A 27,268-nucleotide genomic window follows, 5' to 3' on the forward strand; every position below is an offset into this window, starting at 1 on the left:
GGATTTTTCAGACAATAATAGTTTAGGTCCTGAATATCGCTGGGCAGAATTATAATCCTGATGTGTTGAATCAGAACATACCTCACTGTTTGAGGTTTAAGCTCACTACACATCAAAAATCAAAACTCTATTCTTTTGTTTCATATTTTGTAAAAATACAACTAGTATATCACTATTATAATAAAAAAACGATTTTTTTTTATTAAATCGCAGTATACCTGTATTAAAATTACAATAATAATTAAAATACCACAGACAAAGGCATTCTCAAAATAATTTCATTTAGAGTACAATGGTCTAAACTATAAAAAAAAAAATTACATTTACATTATTTTTTGTGTGGCAGTTTGTTAGTTTGACAGAAAATAAACCATTCCCTTAATTTGTTAACTCAAATTTCTGTTATTAAAAAATATATCAGAACAAATACTGCAATTAAATCTTTTCATTTTCATAGCTTATTCACTTTTATCCTGGCAGCATTATTTATTTTAAAGTGAGCCAAACAAAATAATTGGAGGCATTTACAAAATGTTCTTGGCAATGGCATTCAAGGTTCGAATTGTGCTGACATCGGCAACTTTGAGGGAATATTCAGGGGCAGATAATGAGGCTCCCATTTTCACATTTGAATTTCTACAAAAGAAAAAAAAAAAGATTATTTGTTTTGAACAGAACTGCTTCAAAATTGAACAAATTAAACATTAGCAAGTCTATTTTGGCATTTTATGAGACTTCCTCCTAAGAGGATCTACTTAACAACGTTTAATGAGGAATAACTGAGTTGCAAAGGTTGTTGCCGTCGTAGTGTAAATTAGGTTTCAAAATTAATATGGCATGTTCTCCAAGAGAAATGCTGCAAGTAAGCTAAAGTATATTTACATGTACAACCATCCTTCATTATCCATTTCAAATAGGTCTTTAAAAAACAGCACAGAAACTAAAAATTAGAAGTTGAAAAACAATTTCTAATTTTTTTTTTAAATAGGAAAAAAAAAATGTGCTCCCAGACCATCAAGAAAGCACCAATTTCTCCAAATATCAATGAAATACTCTTAAATACCATATAACCTTCACCATTCAGTTATCCATGGTTATAAAAGTTTAATTAAATTACTGTTCAAGAGGACATTAATGGAAATGCTTCTGCACATTAGCCAAAGTTCAGCATACCAGCAAAAATGAGTTTTCATTACTTTCATGCAGAGCAAAGGCTTGCCACCCAGACTGACCAGCACAGTGGACTTGTCTCACGCAAAACCTAGTTATGTAATTTATATTCAAAAATAAACTACCTTTTCAATTGCTATTGCATTTTCCACTTCTTGTAACCATTATTTAAGGTTTACACAAAATAGTGGTAAAGTGTGCTGTAGCAAAGTGAACAAATGCGCAAGACTAGCAAGAGTCAGCTCAGAGCATGTGGGTGATAATAGCAGTATGTCCATACATCCATTTTCCAAACCTGCTTTATCCTGAGCAGGGTCATGGTGAACCCACCCCAACAGCATAGGGCACGAGACAAGAACAAGAACAAGACAAGAACAATCCCTGGACAGAGCACCAGCCCATCACAGGGTGAGCAGCAGTATGGAATGGATAGAATGTGCCTTATAGTGAAACAAACAATCTTTTTAACAAAGTAAATTCATGACATCACCAGTGATTCACTTTTCCAGATTAGGAAATATGTGGATTAGATTGTTTTCATAGGCACACAGTCATTCAGCATTGTTTAATGAATCCCATTATGACGTCCTGCACACTCATCCAGATCTGAGGAGTCTCGAAGCATGTTCCAGGACAGGAAATATCAAAACAGTCCTGTAGTTTATCCTGTCCTGGTTTAGTTCAGCACTGTACCCCTTTTCCTGTCAGGACCCTCCTGTTTTTGTTTCTCTTTCCACGCAGTTTATGTTACAAATCTTAGCAAAGTGCGTGACTACTAATGTAATATTGTAAAATTACTAACTGGAAAACAAAAAAGAAAATATTCATTGTTTGGTAGCTGGGCTTGAATGTCAGTCATAGATTACAGGAATCATACCTATTAATTTAAAATCCTGCATGGAAAATTGTGCTTTTTAAATAAATAAAAATAATTGTTATTGCCACTTTTATTATGGAATTAAGAAATAAAGAAATATGATTTGTGCATGCTTGGAAAGCAACAATAATGTGAGCTGGAGTTACAATTGTTTTCGAATGAGGGAGTTAGAAACGACAAAAGGTTTGACTAGAACAGGTCATTCAGCCCCACAAATCATGCCAACCCATCCAACCAATTCCTCCACAGTGACAAAGTCAAGTTTTGAACGTTCTACTGTCTACCATACTAGATTGTAAGTTATTCCATATGTCTATGGTTCTCTGTGTAAAGACAAACTTCCCAATGTTTGTTTGAAATTTACCCATAACAAGTTTCCAACTGTGTGTCTGTGTTCTTGTTGAACTAGTTTTAAAATAACAGCCTGGATTCACTGTACTATTTCCTTTCAAATTTTAAACATTTCAATCATAAGACCTCATATTCACTGTTTGCTTAAACTGAAATGTTTCTACTCTTTCGTCATCTATACTAATAAAAGGCAAAGCCCTCACTCACTGACTCACTCATCACTAATTCTCCAACTTCCCGTGTAGGTAAAAGGCTGAAATTTGGCAGGCTCATTCCTTACAGCTTACTTACAAAAGTTAAGCAAGTTTCATTTCGAAATTCTACGCATAACGGTCATAACTGAATCCTACTTACGTACATATATACATCCATAGCCTGCAGACTCGGTCGCCATGTGAGGAGGGGGTGCATCCTACGTCCCCCGGCCTCCCACGTAGTTGGCTGCCTGCCTATATTGCATCCCCCATCCCCACGCCTCAAATGTAGTTGGCTGGCTGCCTGCCTATTTTACACGTTTGGAGAACCGCCAATGCCTCTTAAACATCTTAGATTCACAGGTGACGATTTGAGTAGTGGACACTTTGATGTTTATGAATGTTTCAACTCTCAAAAGCTGGATACGAAGTTATCGATGAAACCGGTTGTATGCTTACAACGCTTGACAGATGCCGAATGTCACTTCAACACAACAAGTCCTGCAAATACTAACGTAATTGAAACAAACCATTAAACTCAAACCGATTATGACAGCAGCAATCCAAGCTGTGAGAAAACAGTAAAAAGTTGGCATGTCAGACCTCGTGGTACATTTTCTGATGCAGCTAGACGGAAACAACTTTGTGACGCCGCCGCCAAATACTTGCAGAAAAATCCACAAGTTAATAGACACGCTGTCGCTAAATACTCGCAGGCAAATCCACAAGTTCACAGAGACGCTGCCGCTAAATACGACATGCAATGTGTTGATAAAAGCCGATAATTGCAGGGACACACTGTTAGTGCAGCGGCTAAAATAACACGCTTCTGTACTGAAAAAAAATCTGTTCAAACAACACTTGTGTCTTTAGTTGGGTTTTGAAAGTAAAATAATGTTCCTTACTAGAACAACCAAAATGTGACCAATGTAGTAAAAGCACATATAATAATTGTTTAAATGATACAGGAGTGAATAAGAAGCAGTCTCCAGTTATGAGTAATTACTGTAGTTAAGGTCAGTCCAGTGTAATGCACTTTTTGGACTTGGTACACAGGCGTAATTAATTCTGAAATAATCTATAATAGACAGGTTAGATTTCACATGGGTATCCTTAAAAATGGGGAAAGTGTAAAAAGGAGGGAGAGATTTTGAAACAGGAGGAATTTTTGATATTTGAAGTATCAGTTGTCTGTTAAATATTACTCTTCAGTAAGTGTTACTAACCAGTTAATGTTTCTTTCATATACTGATGCAAGCATAAATATGAAACAAATAGAAATTTGACAAAATGACTTTTGGACAAACCTGATTTGAAAAAATGTGTTGTTAGAAAAGCACCTTTGAACAATTTTTGTAAATGAAAATATCCTGAGTAATTTCGGTATTCACTAATGTAATGTGCCACTGACTAAAGAATATTTGAATTTGTATTTTTTACTATTCATTTTAAGCAGTATGTATTAGTTACTGAACAGGAAATATCACTGAATAAATTTAGTGTCTGTACATGTTAAGATAATTCTGGTAGGCCATGATGGGCCAATAATTCTTTATAAACCCTATGCTGAAATTCCACTCAAGTCTTTGTCACACACGCGTGAATGGAAGGCAAGGGGGGGCTCTAGTTAATGCTGAAACTCCGGTATGCGGGGCTAATCACGTGCACCAATGTCTCTTCCTCCCTACAGGAACGAGTAAGACCTAATCCATTTCCTCTTCCGGCTCCAGACCACTTCCACCGATTCCATATAGACGACTTGCCTCTTCCTCTCCCTCAACTACAAAAACCCACCACCTTTGCTCTGTAGTCAGTCCTGTCTTGTGACTCAGTCATACATGATTACTCGGCAGAATATTATATAAACTTTTTTTTCCTGCAGCAATTCTGTAATATGTTATGTGGATCCCCAAACCTTTATTTCTTCTTTCTTTAGACCTTTAAAACTCCCTCCATTTTTTTTTTACATTGTAAGGTGTGTGTGTGTGTGTATATATATATATGGAGTTAAGGGGGCTTGGAGGTTCCCACTCACCCAGCCACAACTGACATTCAAGTCCTAGGTCACATTCTCTACTAAATGAACACTGGTTCACATCAAAATAATTTAAACACGTATCTTAATTACACTTGCTTTGCCGTTTTATTTATTTTGTTTGCTTCTCCCCCTGCATGTCTTCTTTTGCTTGCTCACACTCTCTCTCAGCTGAGTCTCTCCTTTAATACTTTACAAAATCTAATGAATCGGTCACTACAATGAAGAGATGCGAGTATCCCCAATGTTTTACAGGCTGCCAAGCTTAACGTATAATGAGCATGGTGAGCATTTTACTTGGAAAACAACCAGAGACACCAACTTGTAGAATTGTGTCACTGTCAGATATTTGGAACAATTAGACTACAATGGATTCAGAAGAGTTGACTTTTTCAGAATAAATATGAATAAGATTACATCATAAAAGACTACCTGCTCTTGTATATTTATGGCAATGCTTCACAGTTTAAAAGTCAGAAGGGAAAGGCTGGGTCTGATGTAGTAGATAATTTGCACTTGTAGTATATAAATGTGTCCTAAAACCATGGGAAAAACCATAATACTTAATTTCATTACAACTGCTGTTTTAATATTATGTAGCACCATTCAAAAAAAAAAAAAAAAAACTAATTAAAATAAATTGTATGTACTAAAAGAAGAATCTATAAACAATGGCATAATTATTATGGTCAGTTTCAAAAGTCAATGTGTAGGACACAGGGACAGATGAATGAAAAATTAATTGATTCAAATTGCAAGTATAATGTGAAAAGGAAAAAAGACCACCACCCTCTCCAGTATATCATTCTAAACATGCCAATACTATGCAATTAAAGAACTTTTACTTTAAATTGTGTGATTTAAAGTCATTATCATGCAAAATATGCTGACATCCATGTTGTTACTGTTAATTCTATTTACAAACAATGACTTCTTGGCAAACTTGTGCAAGATATACTGTATTTCTGATTTTTATTGCAACATCTAAAAAAAAAAAAAATTCACTCTAGTAACAAAAATTCAGATGTGAGCATCTATAGGCTTTGTGCCCTAGTAACCAAGTTACATGAACTAATCTATAACATTTCAGTAATTATTTACTGATCTGATGCTAATCTTTCTGATTATATAATTGGTCATTACGATAGCAACTGACAAGAAGAATTCATAATTAATTGCAGAATTACAGTATTTGAGCGTTCCTCTAGACTCCCTCTTTCTCTTGCACGATTTGGCTCAAAAACTAATCAGCATATCATCTCATAACAGCTTTAAATTTTGAATTTGGTATTTTTCGGTCCAAACATTTTAGCTGTAGACCATCCTCTAGAAATTGCGACATACAGAGACATAAACACGCATCATCAAGATATCTGTATTTTCGGTATCAGCAGGCCCTAAAACGTTGAGATCCATCAAAAACTGGAAAATGATATTTTTTGATGAATCTAAAACATTCGCTCTTCCCCCTTAGACAACAGGTTGTGGTGGTAGTTCACAAAACAAAAAAGTGACTCATTATTCTAATGTACTTAAAGCATGAAACAGTTAGGACATCTTTATTTAAGAATGCTCAACGTACTGTACATTGTTTAAATTCATGATTATAATTAATTTTCAAACAAAAAATAATAATATTTTAGTGGTTTTCTTTCAATTAAACTATAGGGAAGAGCTGTTTGTGAGAACATTAACTGAAAGAGGGAGTGGAAAAGGCACTATTTTGAGAACACTGAGGAATCTTTGATAATGGCATTACAGTTTAAATTTAGTGATTGTTAATTTTATTATTAAAATGATATATTCATGTAGAACAAGATGCTATAATATGGCACTAAATCAACTTATTTAACAAAAAAAATAGTATTTATGAGGCCTAAATGAAAGCTGGTGAATGCGTATTGTTTTCCCTTCCCTGAAGTTGTTAGGGTGGTGTCTTACCTGAACTTCATGGAAGATTCCTTATTACAACGAGCAGAACAGTGAAATTCTTGAGCACTCGAACCTTCCAATATTCGCTGTAGATTCCTTTCTGTAATTCCTCCTCCTTTTAAAATTACACAGCAGTTAAAACATTGAAAATATAGTACATTATAAAACTTAGTGTTGCAGGTAGCAACTTACCAGGCATTACAATTATTCTTCCTTTAGCCTATTAAAAGAAAAAAGTTTTCAAAATTAGGTTTTTTCTGATAATGACTTTTTATTCAAGGATCTCTAGGTAAGCAGTCAGTATACAATAATGCCATCTAATGGTAGATAAGTAAAACTGAAGCTTTCCTTTTTTAAATAAAGTAACAGCACCTACTGTACCTGCTCTACTAATCGCTTTATTAGAGGAAGACCCTCTAAAGCAGTCGCATCACAGCCACTTGTCAGTACTCTTTCAAAGCCAAGTGAGATGAGTGTCTCTATGGCAACCACTGGGTCATGCACCATATCAAATGCTGAAAAAAATACAAAGCCGAAGCAATGAAATACTATTCTAATAAACTGAGTGTGAAAACCAAACAGCTTTAATCCAATGTATTAAAATGTATGAACAAGAGGGAGTTCTATCATTGTGGGCCTGGTCTTACATTAATACCAAGAAGGAATATTTTAAAAATAAAACACAAGGGAGGAACAAAGGTAGTGAGTGAACAAAGCACAAAATAAGATAAACAATTAGCAGAACTGCCATCTCTCTGAGCCTTGGCTACAGGTGGTGATCTCTGTCTATTAGGTGGTGTAATTAGTCTAATCTAACTTTAGGGAAGATTAATAAAAAGTATTAGCACTGGTGATGCATATTACTTAAAACAAATGTTACTTTGCTGTTTTAACTCAACTTTAGTTTGAAACAGAGTGAAAAAGGAGCTATTTGCTAGCATTACTTCAAAAATGTAGTCATTAAATTGTCAAATATGAGCAATTTATGGACACTCTCAAAACATGATCACTCCAATGCTATACTCCATGTATGCCCTTGCTGTCTGCCCCAGCAATTACATCCAAATGCATTAGATTTTTAAAATGTCTGATTGTTGTTATTAATCTAAGTAATTACAACCTGTAGTCATAATTTGTTATTTATAGACTACTAATTACAGTGTTATTTTAAATAAAAATTGCACTCTTTGTTTAAATATAAAAAGTATCTTATACTTCTGCATATTTGATATGCTACTGTTTGTGGGGAACTGATTATACACAATTAAATACAAAATTGCACTGCTTGCTGACATGCTTAAAATAAAAAAATATTTTTAAATAAAAATATATTTAAAATCACCCACAATAATACCTTAGTCCCCAGCATCCCCGCTTCCTTCAATCCCGTCCTCCATGCCAGCATCATTTGTTTACCATCAAAATGTTTGTTACCAATTCAAATATTATTATACTTGCATGTGTGCTCTGTGCCAAGAAGACAAGTCATAATCCCGTTTAGCAGTGCCCATTTTTCTACATGGACCTCACCAATGCCATTTAATTTTCCCTTTCCTGTAGTTAGACCCACCTCTGTTCAAAGGATTCTGCTGTCCATCAGGTCACCCATCACAAAGAATGCATGACATTTTAAACTACTCATGTTTATTATTTATAAGGAAAGTTTAAAATAAGCATTAATTTGTATAGCTCATCATAATTACCATCATAACCAATAATATTGTAACAAAAATCGATACAAGTAGTCAAAAACATGTGATAAAAATATAATATACATACCCCTGTGAAAGGTAACAGGCAGAGGACGAGAAATAGCTGGAACAAAAAAAAAACAAAAAGAATGATTACATTTTTTTCTTTATCAACTCATGACTGGATTAACGTAATTTTTTTTTTTTTTTTTTTTTTTAAATGGTCCTCCTGCCTGACAGTAACAAGTTTAAAATGTTGCTATCAGAGATCTGGGAGAGACTAAAATTATGAGAACTTCTTCCTCAACTATCCTGCCTATTTGCAATACAAATATATTCAAAACACCTCTTCTGGTTTTACAAAGCTGTTAATTTCAACAACTGAGATTACTTGTTGCTATTATGTGCATTTTACAAACCTGTCTGACTTCTGAGATCCATTGAGCTCTGTCTGCTCATCAATACCAAGATCTGTTTTGCAACTCTAAGCCACAAAGCTGAATAACTTTACTTCTACTCTATACAGCTTTGTTTGTGTAGCTACTTAAAGACTCAATACTTCTCTCTTTCATTCTGATTAACTTGATCATAACTGTATTTTAAATTTTCCTTTTTACTAATCTGTTGTTCTTACTATTTGTATACTTCATGCATTTAACTGAAACCATATGGACTAATTAAAGTTAGTTGCAAGGATTAGACACATTTTAGAATTTCAATAGGCATGTGACTTTAGTGTGCCTTTATATTTCTATTTAAAATAAATAATAATCGTAATAGCAAACGGGAGATTACATTATTGTTTTCCATTAATTTCTTGAACCAAATACTGTTTTTACCCAAAAGCTCCATGCTGAGTTCTGCATCAATCCGTCCATCCTCGGTCAGGGCACCAAAAACAAGTCCATCAGCACCATTACTCTTGCACAAGTGGATGTCAGTTTTCATTACTTCTAACTCACGGTCAGAGTATAAGAAGTCTCCACCTCTTGGCCGGATCATGGTGAAAACTGGGATCTGAACATATTGTTTCACCACTTGCAGGAGACCTGAGGTAATAAGGTAAGGAAAGAACTAAAATTTACAAGCTTTAATAAAACATTTACAAAAATACTGTACATTAGTTGTACATAAAATATTTTAATAAAAAAAAAATGCTTCAAAAGCCTTAATCTCACATTTGCTCTTCTTCATATGCATTAAAATTAATTTCTATTTGCATGCAAAAATGGAAACCTAACAGTGCAAGTGCTTCCAGAAACATATTGTGCTCAATGTGTGTAATTAAAATGATTTCTTCTACATTATTTAGTTGCCAAAATTTATTTCATCTCAATATTTAAAATGTCAAAATATTGCTTTTAAAAGAATCATGTATTGTAATAATAATTATTTCCATTTTCAGAAAATCTCTGATGAGCTGTACTCACTCTCTGACACTCCATCTTTATGGTGATTTACAGAAATCACTGCAGAGCTTTCCATAGTTACTTTGAAATTCAAATTTTGCTTTCATTTCTAATAATAAGAAAGAAGGTAAATGACAGAAGGTAAATTTTCTTTCCTAAAAATGCAAATTATATGGACCAAACCCACTTCTACTTGTTTCTACTAAGGAACCTCAAGCATTCTGTTGAATAGTTTAAATTCAGGTTGTACACAAAGAAATTGAAAAAAGGGCACAAAGAACAATCCTTCCTCCAACTCCAGTGTTTTTAATAATTATAGCGTAAATGCAGAATATACTGTAGAAATATTTACATGTATTCTCATCTTAAAAGACAACATAAACGCATCACCTAAACTTTGAGATTTATATAGTAAACAACAGTAACCCCTCAACTCACCACTTCATTTTCTGAACAGTGTGCCTTTTATTTCATTTGTTACAGTGCTTGACAACAAATTATCAAAAAAATGAATATTTGTACAGCTTCTTTATTCCCCAAATTAAGCTTCTTCGTATCATTCTGAAACAGAAAATCGGTGAAACTATTTTCTACAGGGTCCACACTTATCTTTACCCAGCAAAGATTTTTCATATTTTGTTACTGTGCAAATTAAAATTAAAACATATCCATGCCAAAGGAGAAATATTACCATGAAAACTAAGAGGTCAACAATAAATTAATGTGAGAGAATCTCAAAGAGGCGCAGTCATGCTGAAAAGTATAAACAATGGAGTTTAAAGATTCCAGAAGCAGTAAGCTATAGCAACAGAAAATTAACAGAATTTACATCCACCTAGATTCTTCCAAGAGCTAAGGAACTGGACAAGAATGATACCAGTATCCTACCAAAACTACTAAGTTATATCACGGAGGCAGAAGAATCTGACCAGCTGGTAGTAATCTGTATAGTACTTCAAGGATAAAAGCCTTCCTGGGTGAATGGCTAGTTTGTGGCCGCTCCTGAAAACACTGAAGCATAGTTTCATGAAACAGGTTTGGCCCAAGCACACAAAGTGCTATTTCTTTGGTAATAACTTATGAAAAATAAAATATCTCTTTCAAGATACATGGTGGTGGAAGAATCATATTTGGAGATGCTTGTTGAGGTAGGCTGGACATTTTAGGAATGAAAAAAATGCCAAATAATACTGAGGAGAACCTATTATACCCTTCTGATTTATTGCAGTGGGGTGAAATTGTCAAATAATCAATAAGAAAACAAACGGCTAGATAAATAGTAGCTTTGCCTTAGAACTTGAAGTAAATAAGAACAGGAAGCATAATATCATTGAAACATCCAAACTTAAATGCAAGTTTAATATTGTTGATTGGGGCTGAATACTTAAAATGAAAAACTATGTTTTCCTTGATTATAAGTTAGCAGAAAAATATATCTTACTGTAAAGGTAAGCACAGCAATAAAGAAGTTATCACAGAGGCACTACAACTCTAGGAGACTATGTTTGCATCCTGGTTGGTCATTGTCTGTTAGGAGTTTACAAATTCTTCTCATTTCTGCAAGGGGTATGGATGGATGACAGAACAGTATCTGCAAATATTTATGTTGGATGAGCGATGACATATGTTTCTTGATGCATATCACTAAGTGTCTTGTGATATGCTCAAGATGTTCATTGACCCATTAAATTTGCTCTTCATAGATCAAGTTCCTCAGTCACAAAGAACTTACCAATACTGGGTGTGATACCACCCTCCAATAGACTGGAACAAAGCTCAATCCGGCTTGCACCTGAAGGGTCAAAACAAAAACAGAGTTAAACCGGAGTTAAACTTAATTCAAACTTAGAAACTTAGTTCAAACTTGGGGGAAAAAAAGACCACACAAAAAAGCATTACTGATTGCATACCTCGGTTAAGTTACAAAGTCAGCCTACAGTGGGATGTGAACCAGAAACCTTAAAGCTTCCAGAACAATTCAAGTGCATGTCTGTTTTCTAATTTAGTTCTAAGCAACCAAAATATATCAATGATTATTTTACCAATACTAGAAAAAAAAAAAAAAAAATTTCACTAAAATATGTAGGATAAACAAACATCTAAGCAGGCAGATTTTTCATTATGACCTTGAACTATAGCATAATCTTGCATTATTAAAAAAGCAATATCTTACGATTCAAACACAAAATGTTGCTTGGCTATGTTAAATGAGTTCTAAAATTTGTAGAACAATGATTCACAGTGTTTACTAGACTTCATAGGCTATTTAAAAGTCATCAGGAGATCGCAGGAATATATAAAGTAAATTATAACGTTGGTGTCAGTAACAGGCAAGCAAAAAGAACAAAACAGTCATGACAGAATTAGTCTTGTTTTAGTATCACCTTTTACCCTGTGAGAATACACATCTATGGGTTACTCTTTATTAGTGGCAAAAATCCTCTGTTGTAATCGTCTACTTAGGACTTCTTCCTAAAACACCCACCCTTAATTGCTCAAGTTTGTGCAGTTTAAACCTCTGGAGTTTCAGGGAAAGAGCAACAGAAACTGACCAATATACCTGATGCTCAAAGAATAAAAAGCTAAAATTGCTGTTATTAAATCTGGAGCTCAGTAGCATAAGATAACCAAAGCTTAATGAATAATTTGTACATTGTAAAGAGCACTGTGACAGCAGAGACAGGCAGAACACACTTAGACCACTGCAGGCATATGGCTACATGAAATCTGAGAAGTGCTGCTGTCTGAAAATCTTTCTGTCATTTTGACCATTGCATCACTATACAGGTGCTGGTCATAAAATTAGAATATCATGACAAAGTTGATTTATTTCAGTAATTCCATTCAAAAAGTGAAACTTGTATATTAGATTCATTCATTACACACAGACCGATGTATTTCAAATGTTTATTTATTTTAATGTTGATGATTATAACTGACAACTAATGAAAGTCCCAAATTCAGTATCTCGGAAAATTAGAATATTGTGAAAAGGTTCAATATTGAAGACACCTGGTGCCACACTCTAATCAGCCAATTAACTCAAAACACCTGCAAAAGCCTTTAAATGGTCTCTCAGTCTAGTTCTGTAGGCTACACAATCATGGGGATGACTGCTGACTTGACAGTTGTCCAAAAGACGACCATTGACACCTTGCACAAGGAGGGCAAGACACAAAAGGTCATTGCTAAAGTGGCTGGCTGTTCACAGAGCTCTGTGTCCAAGCACATTAATAGAGAGGCGAAGGGAAGGACAAGATGTGGTAGAAAAAAGTGTACAAGCAATAGGGATAACCGCACCCTGGAGAGGATTGTAAAACAAAACCCATTCAAAAATGTGGGGGAGATTCACAAAGAATGGACTGCAGCTGGAGTCGGTGCTTCAAGAACCACCACGCACAGACGTATGCAAGACATGGGTTTCAGCTGTCGCATTCCTTGTGTCAAGCCACTCTTGAACAAGAGACAGTGTCAGAAGCGTCTCGCCTGAGCTAAAGACAAAAAGGACTGGACTGCTGCTGAGTGGTCCAAAGTTATGTTCTCTGATGAAAGTAAATTTTGCATTTCCTTTGGAAATCAAGGTCTCAGAGTCTGGAGGAAGAGAGGAGAGGCACAGAATCCATGTTGCGTGAGGTCCAGTGTAAAGTTTCCACAGTCAGTGATGGTTTGGGGTGCCATGTCATCTGCTGGTGTTGGTGAATTGTGTTTTCTGAGGTCCAAGGTCAACGCAGCCGTCTACCAGGAAGTGTTAGAGCACTTCATGCTTCCTGCTGCTGACGAACTTTATGGAGATGCAGATTTCATTTTCCAACAGGACCTGGCACCTGCACACAGTGCCAAAGCTACCAGTACCTGGTTTAAGGACCATGGTATCCCTGTTCTTGATTGGCCAGCAAACTCGCCTGACCTTAACCCCACAGAAAATCTATGGGGTATTGTGAAGATGAAGATGCAATACGCCTGACCCAACAATTCAGAAGAGCTGAAGGCCACTATCAGAGCAACATGGGCTTTCATAACACCTGAGCAGTGCCACAGACTGATCGACTCCATGCCACGCCGCATTGCTGCAGTAATCCAGGCCAAAGGAGCCCCAACTAAATATTGAGTGCTGTACATGCTCATACTTTTCATGTTCATACCTTTCAGTTGGCCAACATTTCCAAAAATCCTTTTTTTGCATTGGTCTTAATTGATATTCTAATTTTCCGAGACACTGAATTTGGGACTTTCATTAGTTGTCAGTTATAATCATCAACATTAAAAGAAATAAACATTTGAAATACATTAGTCTGTGTGTAATGAATGAATCTAATATACAAGTTTCACTTTTTGAATGGAATTACTGAAATAAATCAACTTTGTCATGATATTCTAATTTTATGACCAGACCTGTATGGCATGACAAAAATAAGTAAAGTTAAGATAAACACTATGGTTTATGGATATACTAAAATTTTGTGGCTATGTTCTATCATGTTATTCATTTGATTTTCCAATTAGACAGTAATGTTAACATCCTTTAGTTGTTTATTTGGATTTTCAGTCAGAAGGTGAATGCTATTTAGCCTTGTCCATGCTTCTACTGGTGTGGTTAGGCACATTTATTGATCAGGATGTTTACAGTACTGATATCTGTATTTTCTGTGGCTCTTCGTCATCAACTCTCTGAATGGTAGGTCTTTCCAGCTCCATTTTGGTGGGGTGTGACACACCATTTACTTCAAATGCATATCTTGCAGAGAGAGCAGACATAATATCTGCAACAACAAATATTTCACTTTTACCACTATTCCATTCATACCTTTGAATGCCAGTGTATAATCGGATGTTACAGAAAGGTTTTTCCCTTGTGACAGGTTATGTTTATTTTTAACATTTGCAGTGTGCTTGCAGCACATGCGACAAACGTTTATATCTTAAATAGGGTTTTTCTGGACTGTAGACAGCTCACCGTAATCTCTCTGTCTGTTGGACCAAGTTCACAGGAGCACCATTACTTACTGCAGCTCAAAATCACTGTCACTTCTTTGATCGTTGCCATCATGAGGCATTGGATTAGTTTAGAATTGTGACACTCAGTGAGCCTCCTAATGGTCTCCTCCTAGTTTTAAGCAAAATGTAAATGTTACATGTCTGGCTCAGTGAAACTAGAACAGAATAGGAAGCAGTGAGTAAATTTGATTAATTAAATTAATAAGCAAAAAGCTACAGGCCTTTAATGGAATGAAGACAAGCTGTCAGATATGGGGGGTGCTTTTAAGAGCATGATGGAAATTTACAGCAGATCAATAAGTGAATAGCTGACAGAACTGTTCAATTTATATCCCCTTTTAAAGGTTAAACATTCACTCTACAGCTGAGAGCTAATCCACTTTCAAAATTTTTTTAAATATACATGTTACTGTTGAGGAGCTTCAGGAAGATGATGATTTGGATAATAACAATTTCATCGTTTACAATACAAGAAAAGAAAAAAAAGAAAACAACCTGGAAATGAAAATTCAATCAGATCAAAAGCACTAATGCCAAAACACAAGGACACAAATACAAAGATGTTAGAAGTAAATTTTGATTAACTGGCGAAATGTTTTTCTTCACAAAGAACTATGTACATATGGATTAAGCTACCAAGTATTGTGGCAAGTTTTCTAATGTCATTTTAAAGAAATGAAATGAGTAGGATTGATGATCTTTGTTGGCATGAATGGTACAGTAAATTGTAGACTATATACACTCATTTGAGAAAGAAGCAACTGTTGATACTTATCAGCAAAATTCTGTTCTGCAGCCCTCATATGGTATAAATTTCTCAATTTTTTTTTTTTTTTTAATTTAGTTGGACTGTTAGGCATAGTTTTAAATGGTTAAGATCATTTTTACAAATCTGTTTTGATTTGTGCAAATAGCCTGATTGCAATCCTTCCTTTATTACTGTCTGTAGTGTTTAAACCTATTTATTTTTCCACATTATACTCCAACTTTAAAAAATAAAATACTGATTTTGATTTGTATGATGAAAACAATCAATTGTGTTTAAATAAAAGACAAATTGCATTAAATTGTGATGACGGTTACCACTTTAATGATGTGAAACAGTGCACTAGTGAAAATTAATTATCTTTTAATTCAGAAAAAATGTCTTCCACTTAAACTTAAGGAGAATTCTAAAATCTCTTTTGTGATAAAGACATGAATTAATTAGTTCCAGAGAATTTACTGTACTCTACAGCAGTGGTTCCCAAACTCAGCCTTGGGGACCAACTGTGGCTGCAGGTTTTTGTTTCAACCAACTTCTATTCTTAGCCTAATTAGGTGAGCTGTCATTTCACAGTTTCTGGGTTTTACCCTGCGGTTGGCTGGCGCACTGCCCGGGGTTTGTTTCCTGCCTTGCGCCTTGTGTTGGCTGGGATTGGCTCCAGCAAACCCCCCATGACCCTGTAGTTTGGATATAGCGAGTTGGATAATGGATGGATGGGTTTTACCAAGGTTAGTAATTTTTTATTAAAAAATGTACTAATATGTTACATGGGGATAATGTCGTTTTTTTGTTTTTGTTTTTAACAATATTTTCATCCTAATTGTCATTCTGCTTTTCCATGTATTTTGGCTATTTAATCGAGTACTTAATTACTGGGTCTGATTCTGAAGAAGTTGCAGCCTTTCATCATTCAGTGTTGTTTGCTCTGTCTGTTTTTAATTGTCATTATTATTATACAATGAAGGGCACAAACTGAAACTACACTGACAAATGGCCAAATTATAGAAAAACAACTAAAGAGGGTTAAGTATTTAAAGCTATAGCAAAAACAGAAAATGTTCTAAATGTCTTATAAATATAAAAATATTCTGCTTTTCTGAATGCAGAACAACAGAAGAGAAAATACACACTAGTTAATTAAATTAGATTAATTTTCATTGTTATTATCAGTGATTAAATAAATTCTGCCACCAAAATGTGTGCCCAGTAGGGTTTCATGTTATACTGGTACTGAAAATTACCAAAACACTATTTTATTTTTTTTTTTAAACAATACGGCCCCAACATTTTAGGAACTTTGGCATAAGTAGTAAACCGTAGCTTTAAAAGACCTTGTTCTCAGCTCTTGTTCTTCCACTCTGACGTTCTGTAGACTTTGTGGGGTACAAACTCTTCCCTTTCCCCTTCAACGCACTAGAGAATAATTTCTTAAATTATGGGCTGCCAAATGATTGTGTAGTAAAATTGCAAAATTTCATCCATGTGTGAATTCTGTGACAAGTGGATATACTTGTGGCACAGAATATGGCACTATTTTTCGCACTTTTAATGAAGTAGTACACATCACAGAAAGCTTTTGTTTCTGTGGCACAAACATAATAAGTTTTCCTCAACTCCCCTTTCACAGTCTATTACACAGTCAGTCTGAAGAGAATGACAACAAAGATGCATACAAGAAAGGGACAGTAGGAGGAAGTAACAGACAGTGGAAACCAGGGTGTATGCAACTATTTCCAAACTCATTCAGAAAAATGTACTGCTAATGGCAAAGCTTATTTTAAAAACATTATAAAAATGTTATTTAAGACAAGGTAAATAAGCTCCGTTGATTAAACACTTTTTTTAACTACTTCATTTCTAATCCAGCACCATATGTCAAGTGACTAAGTTCACTGTCCCTTCATACTATCCTTTCAAAAATCCTCATATCCTCATGCTGCACCCCAGGACTTTCCTTCATCTTTACTAAATCTTGCACTAAGCAACGTTAGTGCCAACGATATACCACAGGAATCTGTTCCCAGTTTTGAATGCAACTTTTTTAGGTCCAAACCACTAGTGCTCCCCCGTGTATATCTGTTTCCTCCAGGTGCTCCAGTGTCTTTACACAGTTCAAAGACATGCAGGTGTGTTGGATTGGGAATGCTAAACTGGCTCTAGTGTACGTTTGTGTGTATCTGTGTGTGTTCACTCTGTGGTGAACTGGCTCCCAGTTCAGGGGTTATTTCCGCATTGCACCCTATGCTTGCTGAGAGAGGCACCAGATGCTCCACTAACCTGCTCAGAATAAGCAGGTCTAGAAGGATGAAGTATTGTTTTAACAATACACTTGTTTCCCCACTTTTGTCTTTTAGTAATATTCATGTGAGAAAAATGCTTAAAAGGAAACAAAGTTCACCTTTTTTTTCTTCTTCAATATGGCCATTATTATTCATCTCTTTATGACTCCACTGTCATTATGATAATAATCCTCTTCTTGGGACCTAGTACAGTACTGATTTTCTTTTTTGGGTCCTCGGATTAAAAGGTTAAAAAATGTCTGCAATAGAAAATTTGAAGGGGAACCAATGCATGCAGCAAGACAGTGAGATGCAATGTTGTGCAACAATCCCCTAAACCTCCCCCTTCCCTTTCACACACTTAACTCTATGGTGGACAAAGCACCATACCCTCCCCCTTCTTCTCTTCAATGCACTGTGGACTCTGCTCCTCCGTGCACTAGAGAATTCAAAGGGAAACCATAGCTTATAGTAAAGTAGAGAGGCACAAGATTATATAGTGCAACACACATTTGTGCAGTGCACCTGGTAGACTTGCAATTGTGCTACATGGGGAGAATGGGGTTATGATGAATTATCTGTTATTTGCTTCAGTACAATTTGGTACAGAGATCCAAAGGTTGGTATTGATACCAAAGTCAAACTTTTAGTACCAATCTAACACTGTAAACAATAAGATGTGATAAATTCTTCACAACAAATGAACGTACTTTAGAACACAGGTGTCGGACTCTGGTCCTCGAGGGCCGCTGTGGCTGCATGTTTTCATTCTAACCATCTTCTTTATTAGTGAGCCGTTTTTACTGCTAATTAACTTCTTTTGCTTTAGTTTTAATTAACTTGTCTCAGGCCCCTTAATTGTCTCTTTTTCCTTAATTAGTAGCCAAACAATAATGAGATATCAAACAAGCCAACATATGACCAACTCACCTGTGCCCATTACACGATATCTAAAAACAAAGAGGTGAAGGTCTCAGTAAGGTTGATCTCTCAGGTCACCAAAACATTTTGACGGTGTTCTTAGAAAAAACAGGAAAATCGACAAATTTTGAAATATCTGCTGTGGCAGAATGAGAGCAGAAACAAGCCATTGAATTAAATAACAGCAAGAATCAGCTTCTCATTAAGAAACTGTTTGGAGTGAAATTGGTTGGAATTTGAAATCCCAGTTTAGCTGGTCAACTGTTAGCTCGTTTCACGTCTCATTTCTGTTTGGCTGCCATTTAATGAAGAAAGGAATCAATTCAGAGGACTGAGTCCTTAAAAAACAGGGCTATTGAAATGAAGGAAAAGGAGTTAATTAGCAGTGAAAATTGGTCACTGATTAGGAAAAGGGGTAGAATGAAAACCTGTAGCCACTGCGGCCCTCCAGGCCCAGAGTTTGACAACCCTGCTTTAGAAGACACAATACCCATAGGAAACCCAAAATTTTGGAATGATCTTATATATCACACACCAAATTCCCATTATTTAATAGTTAAAACCATTGGTGAGAATTTTCATATTGTCTTTTTAAATAATTGTGAAAACAAATACCCTAAATCCTTTCATTTCTGAGTGCAATGTGGAAATATTGCATTGTTGCTATTTTAAATAGCTTACCCCTGCTGAACTTAAAAAGCAGACTACAAACATTGGCAATAATACAACCAGGTTCAGAATGTTTTTATATATTATAGAAATGCTGTCTGAGTCCCCAAGACTGATTAATATCTCTTCTGGAATAGAAATAGGTGGGAGGTGAGGAAAGCTGGGCAGATTTCGTTTAGGAAAGCTTCTGATTTGGAGAGACTGGAAAAATTGTGTTGATGGGAGGTTAAATTGGGAGTATAATTGTTCATAGGATGCAAAGATATGATTTATATACAAATCTCTAAATGATTTAATCCCATGTTTTCCAAACATTAAAAACTGTGTAAGTTCAAGAGGGAGGAAAAAGGTGGTTATCGTGTAGAGGTGCCACAGATAAAAGCTTCTCTAATTTAAAGTGGTTCCAACATTGATTCCATATTCTGAGTGAATGAAGGACAGTTGGGTTGTTAGTAGACTGGCGATACCTTGTATTTACTGGGGTACAGAGCAAGGAATATAAAGAAGTGTTGCAGGATTTCATTTCTATTGCAGACCAAGCTAGTGTGTGTGTTCATCTATTTGTGTCAATGTCCAGGTTTTTATAGCTTGTACATTTGCCGCTCAGTAATAAAATTGGAAATTAGGTAGAGCCATGCTGCCTTCTGCTTTATAGCACACTAGCCGCATAATTATGTATTGATGGCTGAACACTTCCGGAAAGACACAGTTGTCTAAAAGGGGTGGGTTTGAGGATACAACAGTAAGTGAATGAAAAGATGGAACTCTGGAGAGAGCAACATACAACTATCCGTGACTGAAAACTGGTTTTGGCAGATACATGCATATCTTTTTAAAAAAGTTTGGCCCTGTGCCTTGTTAATTGTAATCACAAAGGCCAATCTAACAGGAAATTGTCTTCGTGTAATAGTAAAAGGCAAATTATCCACGACAAACAAACTGTTTTACATGCTACATACCAACCCGCGGTGTAATATACGCACGCCACTTTTTAAATGTTTTTTAAGCAGAGGGAAAAAAATGAACATTTGCAAAATCCATAACGCTGCTTTCAGTAAGTACAATGCACATGCGTTTAATTTGTCGGCCACTTTTTGCCAGCCGTCTTTTCTGGTTTGGGCTGCTTTTGCAGTGTTACCGCTTGTGCATATTAAATCTTGAAATCCTTTGAGTAACTAATTAACTAACTAACTACCCCCACACACAGCTTGTGTGAAAAAAAATGTGCCCATTCTTTCATCATTTTGTTGCAGCCTATCAAAGACTTGCTGATCATGTTTTCTAGACTCAATATACATTGGCTTTTCACTCAGCGCGGGTGCGTGCATTCATCTCGGATTATTACATCCAGGTAGACTAATCTGCTACATGGCTGCGTTTGAAAAACCGACTTATCCCGGATGAGTTTCACCGGCAGTAATGATTAGGAATCCGGTTGGAACAAAACCCGGTAGCCATAGAGGTTCAGCAGGACCGAGTTTGGGAAACACTGCTGAACAGAGACAAAACTGACTCAGGTGAGGAGTTGGGGCGGGCAAAGTAGTTGCAGCTATTGATTATTCAGTGTTGTTTGCCTGGGTGTCTGATCTGCTCGACGGGATCAGAAATAAAAGGAAAACAATGTGAAGGCAATGTCACAGGTGTTCCTGTGGTATAGCGGGTCCACAGCTCCCCTTCAAAACACCATTTTTAAATAAATAATTTTCGCGCTCACAGCGTAGCGAGGGGCATGGAAGTTTGGCTGAAACGGTTTCCGGGTGGAGTCGTGCTGGGGGCGTTTCTTCCCTGTGCAGTGTGCGAGTGAGTGAGTAGAGAGAGAAAGCCGGCACATTAGAGTGAGCGAGAGCAGGCTCGAAGGCAATGTCACAGGTGTTCCTGTGGTATAGCGGGTCCATAGCTCCCCTTCAAAAGGCCATTTTTAAATATGTCTGATCTGGTCGACGGGATCAGAAATAAAAGGAAAACAATGTGAAGGCAATGTCACAGGTGTTCCTGTAGTATAGCGGGTCTACAGCTCCCCTTCAAAAGGCTATTTTTAAATAAATAATCACCGCGCTCACAGCGTAGCGAGGGGCGTGGAAGTGTGGCTGAAACGGTTTCCGGGTGGAGTTGTGCTGTGGGTGTTTCTCCCCTGTGCAGTGTGCGAGCGAGTGAGGAGAGAGAGAAAGCCGGTACGTTAGAGTGAGCAAGAGCAGGCTCGAAAGCAATGTGTTCCTGTGGTACAGCGGGTCCATAGCTCCCCTTGAAAAGGCCATTTTTAATCAGGCGACTGACAGTAGTGGAGTCAGGCACAGAGAAGGTCAGCTGCTGAGAGAGCGTCTCGACTGTTGCAGGGCCTGCATCATTGAAGCAGGTGAGACGCTAATAAAACAGAGGCACAGGGCTTATTGGTTTTTAAAGACTGCTTCCTTCATCGTGTTTTAACCTCAGTTTTAAAGGATTGTTTTAAGGATCCAATGGGATACCCCTCGCAAACTGTTTTACACCCTGCATACAGCGATTCACATCCGCGAGAAACATGTCTCTATGAACAGTCAACGTGGCTCAGAGGTGCATGTGGACTCTAGCACAGACGAACAAAAATGACGCCGTTATTTCTGTGTCGTCGCATCCGAGTTGGTGGGCATGGCTCTGTGAGTTGTCGTCATATTCAATGGTCTTAGAGTTGGTGGGCGTGGCTCCGTCCTGCATGCTTCCATGGGTGTCTTGCTTGTTCTGGCGGCGGCTTAGTGAATTATATATATAGATTAGTTTGTTCTTAAGTGTTACTTCCTGATGGCATTGGGGATTAAACATGGATCCAGAAGTCTCAGGTTAGATTTCTGAGCCTAGAATGTGGAGTTTGCACTTCCTCCCTGTGGATGCATGAATTTTCCCTCCCGCATCCTCAAATTGTGCGTTAGGCTAATTGGTCACTCCAAATTGTCCCCTTTGTGAGTGTCTGGAACATGTATATGAGTGGGCTCCGCGATGGACTGGCAACCTGCCCATGTCTTAATGATTTCAAAACTCTGATGGAATTAATTGGATTAAGCTGGGTAGAGAATGTTAATTATTGTATTTGTAAATGTGTATAGCAGTATGGGCTGAAGAAAGGGAGTTATAAATTAAAAAGTATTTTAAAAAAGTGGTATAAAAGCATGTCATTGTTAAGTTGTCAGTTTTCTGACTGTTAAGAGCGTAGAACTACTGGGCTATTTTTGAAGAAAGATACAGGCTCAAAACTTTAAAACATTTTTACTTGTCTGCATTGTTTTCATATCAATCTTGTTCAAGTTTGTGCCTGTCCTTGTAGTAATGGACATAATGCCTTAATGGGATACTAGTGCGGCTTCTTGGCACACGCAAACATTTGCCAAAAAAAGAAAAGAAGAAAGAACTCTTAACAGATAAAACTAAATCAGACACTAAAATTCTTCACACAAAGTTAATTTTAAACAGTTTTCTCAAACTCTGGTGCAATTTCTCCAAAAGTCTACTTTGTTTAAGTAGATGTAAACACGTCAATCACACTCTGGTGTAAGTAAGTATTTGAGGCTATAGCAAAAACAGAAAAATTTCTAAATGTCTTATAAATGTAAAAAAAAACACCAACTATACCAAAACCATTAGGAAAGGGTGGTTTAGTGTGGTACCAAGCTAACCCTGGAGCAACTCACTTGAAGTATGAATGTGACACGACATGGGACTGACTACATGGAATACAATGCATTATGCGTGAAATTGTGAGTGAAGTGTCTTCTGTTGGTAATTGGGGGAAAATTACATTTATAGTACAATGAGTTGACGGTTTACCACAGAGCATTAAAAACAAAAGGTAAAAAAAATAAATACAGGAACAAATGTAAGAATTCACATAAAGCAACTCACACAATTACTCAGCCCATCACAGTAGCACTGTGCACAAGTGATGTGTGCAGGTGGGAGATCCTCTCAATGTGCACACTAACTTCGACATGTTAGTCAGTGTTATTCAAGCATTCCAAATTAAACACTATTAACAGATACGTAGAAGAGTTAGGTCAGTAGACAAGTGATTTGAGATAAACTAAATTAAGCCTGCATTCATATTGTGACTACTAGAGAATTAATATGCAACAGTATGAAATAAAATGAAAATTATATGTTAAGTCTACTGTCATAAAATTGAAACATATACTGTAAGTGTATGCTTTCAGCAGAGCTTGTCTTCAGTTGTACACTTGGCTAACCGAAACATGTCCTTTAGAACATAAACTTAGTAGCACATACATTTTCAAGTAATCTTCCAGTTAATAATTATGGAAAATGCATCTCTGAGCAAACACAGCTGTTGTCGACACTCCATGATATATTGTCCCTGGTAAAAAATAAAATAAATAAAAAACAAAATCCACGACATGCCTATGGCATGTTTATTGTTATGTTTAGTTTGCATTATGAAACACAACTAAACTATCTGGAAATTGAAACAAAGTAACAATATATTCCCCAACTTAGAACACAGCAAAGAGACCAAGTGTGAGCTTTTAAACTAGGATCAAACCAGTCCCACCAAAAAAACAATACAATTTGATATTCCAGCATTTCACTGCATTTACTGTATACTTTACATTCTGGAAGAAAAGATGTCAATCTTGTGAAAAGACGCATTAATTAAAAAAGAAAAAAGTGCTGCAACACATTTAGTTCCAGGGTGCAAGTATAACATCAAATTGGCTATTGTCATTTCGCAAGGAAAAGAAAAAAAAATTTAAAACCAGGTCTACTAATATGCAGTTTACCTCCCCTCTCCGCATTTATTGCAGATTCCACCGAGTCCACGCATACCTCCATTAGGAAGCCATCTGCCATTCCTACAGAGAACAAAAAGTGCATCAAATAATAAACACATATACCAAAATACAGAAATTTTTAACTAACTATCGTCAAGGAATTACGTTCAGTACCAATAAAAAGACACTATTCTTGGAATGTCCAATTATTTTCCTGTTTAAGATTCTGGCTCTTTTTTCCTAGACACTTTTAAATTGTAGTGTGTTGTGAATATGGAATGTTCATGAACTTTGAAGTTTTTTTGCCAATAACCAACACTAAAAAAAAAAAAAAAAAAACCTTAATCATGCTCAAACTGAAAACAAATTTAACAAATTTCTACATTAAATTATTAGCTATAAAATAACTAATGCCATACTTACAGTATTTACTACTTTGGTGCAATCTTTATATATAATATGCTACCATGGCTGTTCGTTTGTCTGTCCAAGATTTGAAATCACCTGTACATCACAAACCATTTGACCTGAAATTTGGTACATATACTACGTGTCATCTACTATCCGCTTTCGGGGTGATGATTGACCTCCAAGGTTATTCCTCTTTTTATTTTATTGTAGGATCAACTCTCGGCAGCAGCCAGCAGGACAGCCATGTGGTGCATGCTTATGGGCGCCGTTCTCATCCCTACCACCTTCGCCGTCACTTCCCCTACCTCTTCAAATCTTAAATCATTCTTGAGGCAGATTGAAGACTTAAGTGCCAGCTTAAGTGAAAAATTAAAAAATGCATACTAACTAATTGCAACGCAAATACTGAATTAGTTTTAATGCGAAAAGATGCCAACAAAAGAGAAGAAGTAGGGTGCAAGGGTAGAAAAAGAAGCACATCAACCTCTGAGCAAACGAATGCTAAACTACAGAGAAAGAGTATGAAAACTATGAATGCTCAAGTCAAGTGTAATCGTGCAGTGCGCCGTTTCTGGTATAAATATAAATTCCATCTTTGTGCATATAAATTAGTTAATATAATACAGCCTCTATACTGTACAAACTGTATGCATTTTAGTAAGGTCTTTCGCCAAAAATCCTTTCAAAATACTCAGAGTTCACCATTCATCCAGCCAACTTCCTTTCTTTAGTGTAAACCCTTTATATTATTCAGGGTAATGGGATCTGAGATACTAGGTGCAAGGCAGGAAGGAATAAGGTGCTAGTTCATCCCATTCAGATATTCACACCCACAGGAGGCCAATATACAGTCATGAGTTACCCTAGGATAGCTTCAGGATACCGCAACAAAACTCGAGAATTAAGGTAAAAACCCAAGAGGAATATGCAAACTTCTGCCAGGGCAGAACTAAAGTGGCAATATCAGAGTAACATAATGGAACAACAACAATAAATAATTAAAAAATAAACTCAAAGGTATTAATGACGTGTGAGACCATTTTTCAAGTACCGTAGTGCCAACAACCTAATATGTAAGTAAGCGTCATGATTCAAGAAGCCTGAGAATTCAGATTGCAGTTAACTTTTAAAATGACATTGGAATTATAATTACTATAACAAAAGTGCTTTATAAAACAATATTTACTGACTTTGACAAACATAAATGATAAGCTTTCACTGGTATTTGATTGAGCTCAGTCAGTAACTATTCCATTTTCCACATTTTCATTTTGATACAGCGGTTAATGTTGCTACTGCACAACTCTAGTATACTGGGTATATTACCTGTGTCTTACAGAAGTTGCACATTACTTTTACTATCACATTCAAAAGACACGTTTTATTAGGTTAATTGGGAGACCTTAAATTGATCCAGTAAGTAAGTGTGGGTGGTAGTGCAAGTATGCACCTGTGATGACTTGGCAAAATTCGTTCAGTACTGGTTCCCACCTTGCCTCTAATACTGTTTGGATTGGCTCCATCTCCCTATGACTTTAAGCTGGTTATAATGCAAACCGATTTATATTTTCTCTGGGTGGCAGAGTGGTCATGGGGTAAGTGCCATATCGTCACTGCTAACGTGTTTCAGGTTCAGACATTGGCACTGCCTTGCTGAGTTCTCATAATCCCCACTTATCTACTTTGGTTATTCTCCAGGAGCACTAGTGTTCTTTCTGCATCTCAACGATATGCATAAGTGACGAGTCTTGTGTCTGCACGTGGGTCCCTCTGTGTTGGACTCGCACCCCATGCAGAGACGGAGATGCAACCTGTGCTATCGGGATTGACAACCGCTCTCCATAATCGGGCATGCGGATCATAAAGTGGATGGACATTCAAGTGAACGGCATTATGGATTAAGAAGCGACACGCGCAGTGCATAGTGCTAAACGTTGTATCGCATGGAACTAAACTATTAAATAATATATTTACATATATTTACAATATACATATCAGAATGATTATCTTTTCCATGACTTAGTATGAAAAAACTGCCTTAAACACATAGCAGTAGTGGAAAAGAACATAAAGAAAACTGCACCATCACCTAAAGAGGTACAAGTGAAGCCTCCCCATGGTATCCTTATAAAGCAATTCTTCTATATTTAGCAAACGGCTCAGCTTGTCTAGAACGGGATATTAGAAAATAGATCCTCCGTCGACCCTAGACAAGCTTTAACGTCTATTCATATCCCAGCACTGCTGAAGCAAATATTATCTTTACATATATTACATGTACTTACAGTAATTGCCGTATACAACTCTGATTCTAAGAATGTTATCCAGCTGACAAAATGAGCAGGTCACCTCACAAGTAATAATTTACCTGTTAACTTTTTTTGTTTTCTCCAGGGAATCCGACAAGGCTCCAGCCTCTATCCCTCATCTACATTCTACGCGCCGATTCGATTGCTTGGATGAGTTTATCCACCAATGACACTTGGGCAACGAGGGGTTTATTATGAAGCCGACAAGAAAGCTGCCATGTTAGTCATGTGACGCGAGGGCATTTTTTTTCCGTTTCAAATGTGTATTTTGAATCAAAATAAAATGACATGAAATAAACACGTTTCTAATGATTAAATGGTTTCCATGATACATCATGTAGAAAGAAGTTTCTGTTTTCTTACTATAATTTCAATACCCTCTCTTGTCACCTGATTATTAGGCCCGCCTAGATGACGCATTCATTAATATAAATTTCAATGAATGATTTATCAGGTATTTAAAACTGTGTAGCGAAATGTTAATAATGTGGGAGTGATATAACTT

At 36.4% G+C, this 27,268-nt stretch overlaps 2 protein-coding genes across 3 annotated transcripts in view; one reads left to right on the plus strand and one right to left on the minus strand.

Moving 5' to 3' along the window:
• Positions 1 to 414: 414 nt before the first annotated feature.
• Positions 415 to 26,957, minus strand: cutc (cutC copper transporter homolog (E. coli)). 2 transcript variants are annotated; one of them, XM_028795707.2, is made up of 9 exons: positions 26,823 to 26,957; positions 24,053 to 24,124; positions 11,392 to 11,451; positions 9,090 to 9,299; positions 8,339 to 8,374; positions 6,941 to 7,074; positions 6,752 to 6,779; positions 6,569 to 6,674; positions 415 to 636 (listed from the first exon to the last, which is right to left on the minus strand). In XM_028795707.2, exons 2-9 carry the CDS (start codon positions 24,120 to 24,122, stop codon positions 525 to 527), a joined length of 756 nt encoding a protein of 251 aa, XP_028651540.1. In that variant the 5' UTR covers positions 24,123 to 24,124; positions 26,823 to 26,957; the 3' UTR covers positions 415 to 524. The 2 variants fall into 2 exon arrangements, with proteins under 2 accessions (XP_028651540.1, XP_028651542.1); XM_028795709.2 differs by lacking the exons at positions 11,392 to 11,451; positions 24,053 to 24,124; positions 26,823 to 26,957 and adding an exon at positions 9,681 to 9,773.
• LOC114647154 (cytochrome c oxidase assembly protein COX15 homolog) overlaps positions 26,855 to 27,268 on the plus strand; it is a 30,318-nt gene continuing 29,904 nt past the window's right edge. The window contains exon 1 of the mRNA XM_028795701.2: positions 26,855 to 26,982. The gene's annotated coding sequence lies outside the window, so the exon portion shown is untranslated. The remainder of the gene's footprint in view (positions 26,983 to 27,268) is intronic.

Source organism: Erpetoichthys calabaricus, chromosome 2 (assembly GCF_900747795.2).
Source record: "Erpetoichthys calabaricus chromosome 2, fErpCal1.3, whole genome shotgun sequence".
NCBI classification, from domain to species: Eukaryota; Metazoa; Chordata; class Cladistia; order Polypteriformes; family Polypteridae; genus Erpetoichthys; species Erpetoichthys calabaricus.